The sequence below is a fragment of the Lepidochelys olivacea genome (assembly GCF_965140295.1).
Source record: "Lepidochelys olivacea isolate rLepOli2 genome assembly, chromosome: 11".
Classification (NCBI taxonomy): Eukaryota; Metazoa; Chordata; order Testudines; family Cheloniidae; genus Lepidochelys; species Lepidochelys olivacea.
In genome coordinates, this window is record NC_140421.1 from 21,848,537 (window position 1) to 21,863,833 (window position 15,297).

General features: G+C 38.5%; 1 protein-coding gene across 1 annotated transcript in view; it reads right to left on the minus strand.

Annotated features, from left to right (window-relative positions):
• Positions 1–15,297, minus strand: part of LRP1B (LDL receptor related protein 1B) — a gene marked incomplete at its 5' end in the record, with an annotated part of 885,246 nt that overhangs the window by 594,985 nt on the left and 274,964 nt on the right. Inside the window, 4 exons of the mRNA XM_084642729.1 lie at positions 45–281; positions 1,760–1,903; positions 7,772–7,943; positions 12,116–12,338. Of these exons, the coding sequence (XP_084498855.1) occupies positions 45–281; positions 1,760–1,903; positions 7,772–7,943; positions 12,116–12,338 (776 nt within the window). The remainder of the gene's footprint in view (positions 1–44; positions 282–1,759; positions 1,904–7,771; positions 7,944–12,115; positions 12,339–15,297) is intronic.

Here is a 15,297-nt window from a genome sequence, read left to right on the forward strand (position 1 = left end):
TTAGTGACATTCTTTTGCTGTTGCTATCATCTCCCATCACTTACCATCTTTCAAGATTGTCTCACGCTCTGTGCCATCAATTTTCTGTCGCCCAATCAGGAAGCTTGTAGTGTCAGCGAAGTAGATGTAATTGGTCTCAGCATGGAAGTCCAGAGCACGAGGGTTGACCAGGTTTTCTATGGGGATCATGTATTCATCAGCGACTTTGGAATTCAGGTCCATTCCTCGTATGATTCCCGGGCGTCCCTTCCCATAAAACAGGAACAACTCATTCTTTGGTCCTGGAGAAAAAAGATTGCAAAATGCAAACAACCAATGCCGCCTAATCTTCTTTATGCTGCATGATGTCACGTGTTAATTAACCAGCACAATTAGAGGTTTTTTATTCAATACCAAAAATTAAACCCTTACATATTCTGAATGTATCTAAACTCAAAATGATAGCTAATTACATTACCTTAATTAAAATACAAATACCTCTGAGATTAGGTTATATCTAATTAATCATTCTTTTGTCTGTAACAATCGACTTTGCAAAAACATGACAGATCATAAGATCACACTGGCTACAAAGTTAAACAGCATGTATAATATTGTAGGCATTTAATTTTACAATTCATTAGGCTCTGTCGAGGCTGTTGTAGACAGTGACTGTGGCATTCATTAAATCTGACAATACAGAAAACTTCAGCAAATTCAAAACAGACCACTCAAAATCTTTCATCTGAAGACAGGCAGAAGCAAATAAATCAAAAGATCTTATTTTATTTCGACAGTGCTAAGAATCCACACAAATGACTCAAAGTTTTGCTGCAAACATAAGAAAAAAATATGGCAAAACTTTTAATCAATGCCTCTAGAGCTCTATGTTGGGTTTTTAAATCAAATCCGTTTGGTTTTAGCGGATGTACATAAAATTCAGTTGTAAGGTGGGAAGAAAGAATAAACTATTTGAAAATTTCATCAGATTTTTTATTGATGATGCCCAAACCCCAAAAGCTTTTGAGAATCAGTTTACCTGTAAGTGTCAAAATACAAGCATCTATCTACTTGTGTGGTCCGCATCACACTATTATCTGAACTAAATCAAATGTCTTTGGCCAAGAGATCAGACTAAAAATCTCAAAAAAACAAGCTCTCATATAAAACTTTTAGGACTCATATTTTGGCTGGGTCAGATAATCCACAGGTTGTGTTTCTCTCAGAATACTCCATCTGCTATTGGTCCCAGCCCAAATCAGGAATTTTCAGAGAAGAAATACTTAATCTTCAAAAAATGTTTGCATTTCTTATGTTACACAAATCAACTTGTTCTTCCAAACTATGATGGACAAAACCCTGTTTGCCTTATTCACACAGTGTTACTGCTTATGAATCAGAATGGTGAGAAGGATTTGACCCGCTGTGGGTAAAAATTAATGTGAAAATATTTAATTCTGTTGCAGTACTGATGTATTATGACACCAAATAAACAGAGTAAAAGTTACTAAATGAAAATTTGGAAGGATTTGTTTTTGTTGTTGTTTTTAATTTTAGTCAATAGTGCCCCAGGTTCAATTTACCCACTTCTATAGAATGAATTTAGTCAGATAGCTTTAAGGGAATAAAAGGAGAATGTGAGCAAAATGGCAGGTGCATACTGCAAACAAATTTTACCTAACAACTTATGTTATTTCTATTGTTGATGATGATGTTAATTAACACTCAGAATTCTACCCTGAAATATTAGCTGCTAGGAAAGTGTTTGATTTTAACATACTTTTGCATGACCTGCCATCACTTCCCAAGACGAAGCCAATCCTGCAGCGACAAGTCCGTGTTTTGTAGTTGCTGCTGAGCAGACAGATGTGCGAACAACCCCCTGGCATTCCATATGGGTCTACTTCACATGCATGGCTTCTGACTACAACGAATGAAAAATAGCATGCTTGAAATCCTTTAAAAGCAAGATAATTATATGCATCAGCATGTTGAGAGTTTAGACAGAAAAGCGAATCTGAGCTACAATCCATCTCTTCCCAGGATACAATCATAAAAAAGGTCAATTTTTAAAGATGATGCCCCAAATAGAAAAGTATATAAATTCGAAGTGTGATAATGTAGCTATTAAACCACATTTCACATTGGAGTAGGTATGCAAGCACTCTGTATGAGCAATAGACTGAGAAGCATTCGCTGAAGTAGCACATCACAGTGCAGACTGACATTATTTAACAGAATACAGCGTGTGCTCCTTCCATGCCAACTAAACTCAGTATTGATCCACACCCTGGCTCTATACCCTTGTGGAGGAGTCTATCATCTCCCAGTCATTATGCTCAGGGAGGACAGGACCGGGATTTTGGCACATCCATGTACAGGGACGAAAAAGCAGTAAGGCTCCCCACACACTCTTTTCCACATTTGCACACTGTGCAGAGCAAGCCACAGTTTGCTCAAAATGTTCATTTCTCTTGGTTTTACATTTTAAAGGCATACTTCTGAATTAACAGTAAGAGTACCCAAAATTAGGTATGAAAATATTTGATAATTAAAATAAGGAAAAAGACTTACCTTCTAATTCCACTTGTCTGAAGATATCATCTTGAAGGATTCTTATTCAGGGTTGTTAGCTACTTAGTAATTCTCTTAGTTCTTTAGATTTATTGACACTTGAGGGTACAGACAGTGGGGCAGAGTGTGAACTAGGCCACCTATTGACGGGCACATACCACCCCTGCCAAGTATAAATGCTGGCCTGCAAACATTCTAATCAGATCCTAGGTTTGTAACCTATCATTTAAATCAGCTTCTATACCAAATGAGCAGAGGACACCAATTTTTAAAAAGGGCTCTAGAGGTGATCCCAGCAATTACAGGCCAGTAAGCCTGACTTCAGTACCGGGCAAACTGGTTGACACTATAATAAAGAAAAAAATTTTTAGACATATAGATGAACATCATTTATTGGGGAAAAGTTAACATGTTTTTTTTAAAGGGAAATCATGCCTCACCAATCTACTAGAATTCTTTGAGGGGGGTCAACAAGCATGTGGACAAGGGGATTCAGTGGATATAGTGTACTTAGATTTTCAGAAAGTCTTTGACAAGGTCCCTCACCAAAGGCTCTTAAGCAAAGTAAGCAGTCGTGGGATAAGAGGGAATGTCTTCTCATGAATGGGTAAATGGTTAAAAGATAGGAAACAAAGGGTTGAAATAAATGGTCAGTTTTCAGAATGAAGAAATAGTGGTGTCCCCCAGGGGTCTGTACTGGGACGAGTCCTATTCAACATGTTTGTAAATTATCTGAAAAAAGGGGTAAACAGTGGGGTGGCAAAATTTGCAGATGATATTCAAGATAGTTAAGTCTCAAGCAGACAAAAGGATCTCATAAAACTGGGTGACTGGGCAACAAACTGGGCAGATGAAATTCAATGTTGATAAATGCAAAGTAATGCACATTGGAAAACATAATCCCAACTATACACATAAAACGACGGGGTCGAAAGTACCTTTTACCACTCAAGAAAGATTTTGGCATCATTGTGGATAGTTCTCTGAAAACATTCACTCAATGTGCACGACAGTCAAAAAAGTTAACAGAATGTTGGGAATCATTAAAAAAGGGATAGATAAGACAGAAAATATCATATTTCCTCTTTATAAATCCCTGGTACACCCACATCTTGAATACTGCTTGCAGACGTGGTCGCCCTATCTCAAAAAAGCGATATTGGAATTGGAAAAGGTTCAGAAAAGGGCAAAAAAATTATTAGGGGTATGGAACAGCTGCCATATGAGGGGGGATTAATAAGACTGGGACTTTTCAGCTTGGAAAAGAGACGACAAAGGGGGTATATGATAGAGGTCTATAAAATCATGATTGGTGTGGAGAAAGTAAATAAAGAGATGTTATTTACTCCTCATAACACAAGAACTAGGGGTTACCAAATGAAATTAACAGGCAGTAGGTTTAAAAACAAACAAAAGTAGTATTTCTTCACACAGCGCACAGTCAACCTGTGTAACTCCTTGCCAAAGGATGTTGTGAAGTCCAAAACTATAACAGTGTTCAAAAAAAGAACTAGATAAGTTCATGAAAAATAGGTCCAACAATGGCTATTAGCCATGATGGGCAGAGATGGTGTCCCTAACCTCTGTTTGCCAGAAGCTGGGAACAGGCGACAGGAGATGGGTCACTTGATTACCTGTTCTGTTCATTCCCTCTAGGGCACCTGGCATTGGCCACTGTTGGAAGACAGGATACTGGGCTAGATGGACCTTTGCTCTGACTCAGTATGGACATTCTTATGTTCTTATCCTGTGACTGATTAGAAGGCAGAACTGCCAGAAAGAAAATCTCATTCTAGATTAGCAACAGAATATTAAAGATGTGCCTCAGAGAAAAATTAAAAATAAGATGCAAGGGGAAAACAAATAAAAATAAATGTAACTTTCAAAGTGTAATAGGAGGGAAGCAAGTGACTCAAAATCCTTAAAGATGATATCCTCTGATAAGCAAAATTTCTGTGTGTTCTAGCTTCTTAAAAGCTTCTGGTATATCTTCTGTGAAAGAAGTGGCCAGATGAAAGCCTTCTTCCTCCACCTAGGTTTTGACCATGAAGACCTGGTAGTCCACATTGCAATGGACTGTGGCCAAGGACTTTTAATCTATTTATCCAAATGTATTCTGGGCACAGGTGTTACCAGCCTTTCCTCTACCCATGGCAACTCCCACCAACAAGGTTTGTACAGAGGATGAGGCAAAAAGTCAGAAACCCATTGCATGTGTGGGGGGGGGTAGGGGAGATTGTAGTCTAGGAACCTCTCAATAGTGGGTCTTGTAGGTTCTTGTAGTTTTAATTCAAAAAATGCTGACTTGGACAGTTTCTATAAAAACTGGTTAAAGCAAAGATCATCCCCTGCTGAGACACTTCCTTTGTTCTTCTCTAAAGCAGAAAAAGTATCTACTATCAAAAGAAAGCCCCAGTTCATCTGAGTGCCTCTTGCATGGAGGAACACTCTCATCCGATAAGCTAAGTGCTTCCAACTACAAAACCGAGGCTCAAAAATATCAAGATGTGAATGCTTGATGAAGACTTGGTTTTGTTGGCAATAGCAGAGAACACTTTGCTGAGGAAGCTGTTCTCAAGAAGAAGCTATGACTGTGTCAACATATGCAGCATTGACACTGAGTCCTGGTGCTCAACGATCTTGTCCAACTCAGGTTTCAGCATTGAGCACCTTGGACTGGCCTCATGCCAGATTTCTAGGAGTTTCCTTGAGATTCCTCAAGGAGGGCTTGGAGGTGGCACCATGTTATTATTCTTCCACATTGGTAAAGTTGGAAGTCGCAAAGTGGCCTTACTTCCTCTTTAGATGCCATACTTGAAATAATGGGGGGGAAGGTCCTTAAAAGCCATTGGCCACAACTCATGACATTGAGGGACTTGCAAGACTGAAAGAATACCAAGTACAAAGACAGACACAAACTATAAGATGTTTGGATTCTCAACAAACTTTTGTCCTGGAGCTCCTGGGACTCAGACACTGGGGTGAGGATGACAGTGCCGGCACAAGAGGACTAGGAAACTAGCAAAAATGCCACAACAGGGGCAAAAAGAAAGGAGGGTGGGAGTTCTCAATAAGATTAGTGACACCTGCACACCACAGGTGCTGAAGCACCAGAGTGCTAAGAAGAAAAGGTACCAAAGCACTGAGAAAAACAAGTGCCAGGGATCATGGTGCTCAAATAGGATAAGTACTGCTTAAGGATACCAGACAGGCTTAATTAGAATCCTGGGTGCTGGAGATCAAAGAAACAGTCTCCTGTGGGTAGATCCTTTGCCAACTTGGTGAAGGAGAAAGTGACGGGAGCATTTGTAAAGCAGTGGGGTTTTTGCACAAAAGTGAAGATCCATGATGGATGCTGGACAGCAGGATGTGCTACACCTAAGTGAAAACACGGCCAGTGCTCTTTCCAGAGCACTTTTTAGGCATTCAGGATCATGATCTTCCCTACCTTTTCCAGATATGCCTCATCTGAATGCTACCTGCTACACTAGTTCCCTAGTTCAGTAAGCCAAATTATGGGTTCCTCCTCTATAGTGAGCTTGGAAATGGATTCCTATGTTCTAATTTCACCCTCCTAGCACACCTATGCAGGGCTCAAAGCCTACTTTATTTTTTATTTCCAACTTTCTCTTTGTTTTCTTAATAAAATATTATTCAAATTCCATATTCCAAAGATAGAATAGAAACCTAACCAAACTGAGATAGCCCATACAGCAAATCTTAATGAGCAACAAACGTGTCCATTCAGAACATAACAACTGGTCTAGTGTAACAAAGAGCACAGGAGAATACCACAGTCACAAAGGATGTAACAAAAGTTATATCAAAAATCATATATCCTGTGCGCTAAACCTCCTTGCTCCCCATGAGGACAAGATGTCAGCCTATAGCAGTATGATTCTTTGCAATGCTCTTCATGGATGACATCTGCAGATCAGTGTTCTCAACTATGGGTTGAAAATCAGTTCAGCCAATCTATATCAAGTGAGAGTTTGACGAAGCTTCAGAATCCTTTCTAACCTAACAGTTCAATTATATAATAAAGTTCACATTGTTCGTAAAGCTTGTGTGCCAGTTTCCATGTTAAAGTAGCCAAAGCAATAATATCTGTTCTTGTGAATGATATCTTGTTGGGAAACCATCATTTTACAAAAATTATAGCCTTACCTTTCAATGTCTGCACGCTTAAAATTTCCACAAAAATCAGTGGGTATTTTGAGTGTGCAAGGTATGCAGGATCAGGCCCATAATTAGAACTGCAGGAATGGGATTTTCCCGTCCAAAACAAAGTTTGAGATTTTGAATGTTTTCATTCTGAATCAGAACAAAAACAAGAAAACTCAAAAAAAAAAAAAGTGAGGAAAAGATGAGAAATATTCCATTTTAGGAAAAACTTTTTTTTTTGGCTTGCTGACTGCCATCCTAACAGGTGTCCAGGCTGCCTGAAGTCCTGGGCTGTCCATCATGTGGTCACCTGGGAAGCCAGGTAGCCTGGAAATCTTGGAAGCCTGAGGTGCTGACCAACCAGGAGCCTAGAATCCCAGGAAACCCCAGCCTTCAGCACCCCACCAGCCAGGGATTCAGATATCCCACCAGCTGGGAAGTCTGCAAGCCTGGGGATCCTGGCTCCCTGGCTGCTCACCAGGTGGGCAACCTGGGATCCTGCAAGGCAAGAAGGTAGCCACCCACTGAGCCCTGAAGCCCAGGGAACCCAGCTTATGGCAGCCCGTCAGGCAGGCTATTGGGGATCATAGGAAACTTCAGTTCTCAGGAAGCTCATCAGGGCTCACTGCCATGGAATCTGGAAGCTTGTGAGCACAGAGAAGCGAGTGGACTAGCTTGCAAGTTGGCAGAAAACTGAACAGGCAGACAAGATTGCAGGCTGCCTGCTTTCTGTTGAATGTTTTAACAGAATCAGCTCATTCCAATGGAATCTTTTGAGTCTGTCCAACCAGTATTTTCCAATGGAAAACTGGTCCATAGGACTGTTTTTGACCTGCTCTACTGATATCTATTTTCCTAGCAGATGCACAGAAGATTTACATAAGTAACTCCATTACTTGTCATAGGGGTTTTCTACATAAAAATCATATCTATTATTATGCCTGTTAGAACAAAGGGCAGCTTAGCCCCCAGCATTAACTACAAAGATTTCAGTGAAGTTACACCAGAGTTGGCTCCAGAGAAAAGTGTACCACAAAGGGAATTTTGAGCGTACCTGATGGTTGCGTTCTTTTCTGATAGACATGGATCTCTCTTGCATTTTCCAGTATAATCAGTGCCTGAACATCTGTGCGATTGTATCTGTTTATTCGTAAGATGCTGAAGTTATCTGAATTAGTTGCATATAGATAGTTTTCAAATACTGTTAAACTATAAAGATGCCTAACCTGAAAAAGAGAAAAAACATGGCTATTTTTATCAGGACTTTAGAAAATAATAACAATAAATAATAAGAATAATGTAACATGTAGAAACTGAACTGTATAACAGAACCAGTTTTTGAAAAAGTAAATAAATATTTTTAAAATCTCAGTGAAGACTGTGAAGTGATTTCTGCTTTCTTTTTACTAGAGAAACATAATATTTTTATTAAAATTCTTGTTTTACAATTAAATTTATGTAAAGACAGAAAAAATCAATATTACACACACACACACAAAATACACTTCTATAAGTCTGACTCTTTTTTTTGTCTTAGCTGTGTCTGTCTTTTAGAGTGTAAACTCTTCAGGAAATGTTTTAAATTGTGCCTTGCACAGCATCATCCACATTGTTAGTGATTAACAAATAAATAAATAAATAATAGCAATAGCATTCAGTAAAGAGTAGTAAAAGGCTATTATCTACATACAAAATGGAAGAATCATGCATGCACAATACGTAAGGTGAGTCACTTTCTTATTTCAATAACATTATAATTAGAGTTGAGTGAATGCCGTAAAATGTTTTCAATAAATATTTTCTTAAATTTTTAAATGAGTTCCCTGGGGTGTACCAGGCCTTTGTGGCTCCTACTGGATGGCCCACTACTCTGCTATATCCCGCGCTAGGAAACAGTGAGATGGCAGCAGAGGTGGGTCCTCCAGGCCTACCCAGAGAGGCCTCACTAGAGCAGCTATCTTGGAAGCTAGAGAGATTTGGTTCTCCAAGGGCTAGAAGAGCTAGAGACAACCAATGATGTAGCAGGCTCAGATAAAAGGAACTGCAGGGCCTTTGCAGACCAGTTTCTGGCTGGGACCAGAGGAAGAAGAGTGCTCCCCCCTGACCTGGGAACAGAGAAGAACCCAAGAAGGTCAAGGGGCCTTGTAGGAAGAGGCCCAGGGAAACAGCAGTGATGGAATGGAGTGAATAGTATGTAGTTGCTGTGCATGGGGTCCCTGGGTTTGAACCACAAGTAGTGGGTGGGCCTGGGTTCCCCTACCAGCCACAAGTAAAGTGGCATAAACCCCCAGAAAGGGACAAGCCTTATTTGGGAGTCAGAATAAAGGGATGAATTTAAAGGACCCAGAACTGGGGCTGAAGACCCTCGTGGGGACAAACAGGCTGTTTAATTACCAAACTCTTTCATATCCAGAAAGGGATTAATTTGGACTTTGTGACTTGGCCAGAGGGCCAAGCCATCGAAGACTGATCAAGGTAAGATGGCAATCTGTAAAGGGGAGCAAAGGGGGAGAAAAGCAATGTAGTCCCCCATCCAGTTGCTCAAAGGCACTCCACAGGTGAATGCCCTGTTACACCATCCTAGCGCTCCATTTTGTGTTGACTTTCTGTGAATTTTTGGTGGCTGTGTTTTACTGGCACAAATGCTTGCTAAAAATAAATTCCAACATTGTATTCATAGTATTCAGGCTTGATGTGTGTATCTATGCATGTGAGCAAGTGCATTCATTCAGTCAAGAAACAGGGACACAAAGTTAGTTAACTAACCAATCATTTTTATCAAACAATTTGAATATCAAACATCTGATACTCCAGAGACTGTTTGTGACCAAATGAAAGAGTTTTTTTAAAAAAGTAAAATAAAAAAAAAATCTGATGGTAGATATTCCAAAAGATTAACAATTGATTCAATTAATCAAGGAATTATTCACTGTGATGTATCCACTCAGCTCAATGTTATGCTGGACACCTTTCTAAAAATTCTTATTTTGTACAACTAAAATCCCACCCATTTCTGAAAATTACTCCTACCGGGCCAGAACTTGGCATCCATACTCAGATCTTACTCAGTCAGAATTCTAAGTTGAAATTAATAAAAATTTTGCCTGATTAAGACTCAATATTATTTAGTCCAACCATAGTAATAGGGATGTGAAAAAGAAAACACTGAAAATAATGATGCACCTGCATCACATTACAGTAAACTATTACAATACCAATGTTTTACCAGGAAAATATTATATTTGTAAATGTTTTAATATTGAAGGAATAGAGCCCTGTGCTTAAGAGGAAGATTCCCTCCTGCATGATCATCTCCTTTCTCCCCCATTTGCCCATTTCTTAACATTTTATTATTCATTTGCATCCCATTGTGAGGTACTATACTTACTTAACTGGAGTTGTGCGACTATATTTTTATGATGTATTTTAGGATGTTTTAATTATTTATTTTCATCTGTTTTATGCATTATTGTGATGGTTTTAACCATAAATGCAATTCCCCAAGTATCTTGAAAACATGAAGAGACACATAGCTTACTACCAATGAAGCCAAAGAGACTATACATGATAGTACCAGTAAGCAATAAGCCGATTCTTGTTTTCAGGATCAAGACTTTAATATCTACAAAGAATACCAGTTAATATACTGGAATTCTATAGATTTAAAGAAATCCATTTTTATCATTTGTATGAGATGAACAGACTTTTATAAGAGCAAAAAATAGAATTCCATTTACCAGTGTTTAAATATGTCTATATGTTCAATCAGCTAAAATTTCTGTGTTTATTTGATTATATAACCTCCCCTCCTGTTAATAATTTCTAGCCCCTAACTTTCCGGTAACGTCCAGCTTCCCAGTAACTGGATCAAATCCAGCCCTGGGATAAACAGACAACTCCATTGAAATCCACTTAAATCACCAGAGTGGACTGAGATGATTGATAGGTTGCTCCTTCTGTACGTGATTTAACAGGCTGCCCTAATAGCCAGTTGGAATCCTTAACTTTTTGCTACTTCTCACTCCCTCAAACAACCAGCATTCAAGGATACATCTTCTGTTCTCTCCATTCTTATCTAGCTAGGTTGTTAACTAAAGCAGTTCCTCTTATCTGTTTTAGGAACTGTTCTTCAGCATCTAAGATCCCTGGAAAAGAGGAAAAATAAAACAGGCCAAATTGTAATCTTTGCTAAGGCACTGAGACCAAATCTGTGATAGTAAGCTTCAAAAATTGTGTGCCAGTTACTGCTAAAGATGGACCCCCTTCTAATCTAACTACATAGTGACAGAATGTGCCAGCAGCACCAGATGCTGAAAGGATTCAGATTTACAGGAATCTCCTTTCCAGTACAATTGGCCAAAGGCCATGGCCAATGCAGTCTATTACAGATATGGAAAAGCCTGATATCTTCCTCTCAGCCTGCCCACATGAGCATCTCTCTGCTATTCCCTGTATTCATATTTTAAAAATCAAAAAGTTAAAATATCCTGTTGTCTCTTGGTTGAGCTGGGGTCAATTTCAAGTCCATGCTTCAAGTCAATTTCCCTTTGCTGGAGAGAAACTGATATCACAGATGGATGTGTAATGTGCTCATTCTGAAATTGCATGTTTTTAACTACTCTATTTACATGAAACTTGTCAATCTACAACTGAGATCGACCCAGCCACACATGGGCAACTCCAGAAGCCCCAACTCTGTCACTGTGAGTAGCCACTAGGAACAGCTGCCTTTGTCGTGGTCTCTTCAGGTTTCCAACTGTCCTCCCAACTGCCACAGAATCTTTCATTCCCTGGCAACATACTACACTCTAGTCAGAAGCCAGAAGGGCAGCAACAGACACACCACACTGCTGTCTGCTGATGTATTACTGCTCAGCAGATTTATCACTGTCCTACAGCTTAAGGACTTGGATTCAGCTCCTACTGAAATCAATGCAAAGACTCCCACTGATTTCTATATTCATCCAGACGGCCTAGACTGGTGAGCACATCTCACTAATCATCTTTTCCTTCTTTGGTGTTATCAGGATGCATCTCCTCACCCATACATCTCTTCTTCTTACGGTACTAATGCTATCCCCTGCCTAGACTTACTTCTAACTCTGTAATGTCCTTCCATTTCCCCCTGTTGAGATCCTTACATCTGTTTCCTCTCCTCTCCTAGATTATCTCTCATGTGTATCTCCTAAGAGTCACAGCACAGGATCTGGCCCATACACTGTAAGGTGAAATAAACAGCACATAAAATAGAACATGCAGCTGAGAACTTGTTTACCGGACTCATTTGGAGCAAACAAGAATAGTGAATCTTATGACAAATATTTGTTAATGCTATGCACGTTCTTTTAATATTATTACTTTTTTATTATATTAGAAGAATCATCAAATAAATACTTACTTGTTGGCCTTGAATTACTGTATGTCTGTTTCTTCCTTGATAGTCAACAACTTCTATGTAGTCCAAATATATGTCTATCCAGTAAACATATTTATTGACCAGATCTACTGCAAGAGCAGTTGGCTGCTCAATTTTAGATTCTACTATCCTTGTTCTATTCATCCCATCCATGTCACATCTCTCAATTTTGGCAACATTCCCATAGTCGGTAAAGAAAAGTTTTCTGTTGAAAGAAAATAAAGTGTTGTGGGTCTGTTTTTGCTTTGTTATTTTTTAAGAGGGTGAGCTTGATGAGTAGGTCCCCAGTGGGGCATTTTGTAAAACAAGTTTTCATTCTAATTCATTTCAGTGGTTACATCTGTTAGTAACCCATAACCATAACCATATAATATCAGCCATAAACAGAGAAATCTGCTAATGAATACTGTAAGGCATGAGGGAGCAGGTTAACTAAAGATGTGAAATATTCCAGCAAATGTGCAATTGCATTGGATTTTGTTCTGTTTTTGTTAGAGAATTTTTTAATGTATTGAAAAAGATGTGCCTTGAGGGAGCCAGTACTGCTGATTAGACATGAAATTCTTATGCAACTAAGTGCATCAGCTCAAAAATGTATGTGTCTTATGTGTTGTGTTTATCCTGCTTTTTAAACTGCTCACTGTATTTTTTCTTTCTATAAAGGCTATTAGAATTTCATTTATGTAGATGCTAAGATTGTTACAAATAGTAGAGATCAGCAAAATTGTGATAATTAAGCTGCTAGAAGCAAATGTACTATGTATATTGACAGATATAATAAATGCAAAAGTAATCCAGAGTTCTAGATGCTCTCAGATATTCCAAAACATAACATTTCACAAAAGAAGGCAATTTACTCTATATTTCAGTTTTATCCATTTTGGGGGAAGACAGACAAGGAAGGACTACTAGCCCTGAAGAACCTCTAGTACATTTATTTTTCCAAAATGAAACATCCTGTGCAAGATTAACAGAAATCTATCAAAGACTTAAACATACCACAAAGGCTTCTAAGCCTGATAGTTTGATTACCATTCACTATGTTTAGTAAACACAAATCAATTTCAATTAACTTGACAATATTTTAACAAGATTACCTTCTCATGAGACTAAATTGCATTTGTAAATAGAAGACCATCTTGCCATGACTAACACTATCTCAAGAATAATTCAATTTCTAGTTACTGAATGTTATTAATATTACCTTGAGAATCAAAGATTTGATTTTCCAGATTTAGTAAATTATCTGTTAGTTATCAGCATTAATGGAACATTATGTAAAGCCCAGGGTATCTTTATGTTGAATAATTATATAAAAATTAATTGTTTTAGTAATTGTAGCTTCCACTGAGCATTTAATATTGCAGTATGTGGTGCCTGGGAAAGAATGTGGAGTTGCAAAGAAGACAAATGAAGATTCTGTTACATTATTAATACCTTACAACAAATGAGAATATATTTTGAGTGTAGGTCAAAAGGGTCTCACATCCAAGAAGACTTAAAAATAAAAAATACATTACAATAATGTTTTAAATACATGTAGTTTAGAGGAAGCTGCTTCTATTGTGTTAAAATGAACTGATCATATTAAGCTTATTCTTTAAAAAACACCAACTGACCATTAAAAACTGGTGGCATGATATAGCCCAGAATTACTAATTATATTGTGCATGGAGCATGGTACAAATGACATGAGAAGCGTATTAAACTGAGAAAGTTAAAAATAGCAAAAAAATACAATTAATTTAAAATTACAGTCACAAAAACAGTATCTTAAAATAATGCTATCATATTAGCATATCAAATTAGCTATCATAAATTTTAAGCCCTCTCACCTATTGCATTTAAAGTTAGACCGGGGGGAAAAAACACTAAATGTGCATTTACCGATATATGGTTTGGATGAGCTAATAGATCCTTTCCATCTCATACTTGCTGAATAATATAAAAGCTCAACTCAAGATCTCAAAATCAAACTGGATTCTTTCAGGGGTTTTTTTTTGTTTGTTTGTTTGTTTTTTTTTTTTGTTGTTGTTTTTTTTAAACAGTAGCACAAGTAACCGATTATAGAATTGGAATTTAGCGGACCACATTGTTGATAGTAAACTCTTTGGGGCAGGGATCATCTTTTTTGTGTGTGTTTGTGTAGTGCCTAGCACAATGGAAAATGCACAACCAAATTCAGCACAGGGATAAATTAAGACACCTGAGGTCTCCGACATTATCAGGCCCACACAGGAAAGGTTCTCACAACCAATGCTGTGGCCTCCAAAAACACTGCCCTGCCAATCATCATCATTCCTGGACTGCAGCTTTCTTTTAGAGCTTGAAAGACTCCTCCCCACAGTACAGCCCCCAAAGATTATATTCTTCCATCACAATTCTCATTTTTCCTTTTCAGACTTTCCTCCTTCCCCAGCTCCTACCTTTCCGAGTTATCACTCTTTTAGCTTAGGGTTTTAGCTCTTTTCAGGTTTCCAAAGCAGCACTCCACCAGTTTACACTTTGTTTGCATTCCCAGTTCTCTCTTCAATGATCAGAGATGGAAACAAATGATACCTGGGGTTGTGGAGCATAATTGTGTGGCAATACAGTGAATTCCACAGCAGTGGAATCATAGAATACCAAGGAGCCTGCCTGTACCTCCCTATCTGCCATTCCCCACACCTTCTCTCTCCCTCTCTCTCTTCCAGGTCTCCTCTCATCATAAGTAGAGCCCTGCAAATCTGCGGATATTCATTTTATATCTGCGGATACGGATATTCACGGACCATGTTCGCAGATTGCATGCGGATACAAATTTTGTTTCCGCACAGCGCTCTAATCATACGATCAGGAAGCACTAGAGAAGGAGAAAAATCTCACAAATGCACTAGTGTTTCAAGTGCAATGTCTTCCCACAAGACAACGTAATGTGAAGAAGAGATATTTCTACAACACAGAGCATATTGGAAACCTGATCTTAACTAGAAAAGGAGAGTACTTGTGGCACCTTAGAGACTAACCAATTTATTTGAGCATAAGCTTTCGTGAGCTACCGCTCACTTCATCGGATGCATCTGATGAAGTGAGCTGTAGCTCACGAAAGCTTATGCTCAAATAAATTGGTTAGTCTCTAAGGTGCCACACGTACTCTCCTTTTCTTTTTGCGAATACAGACTAAC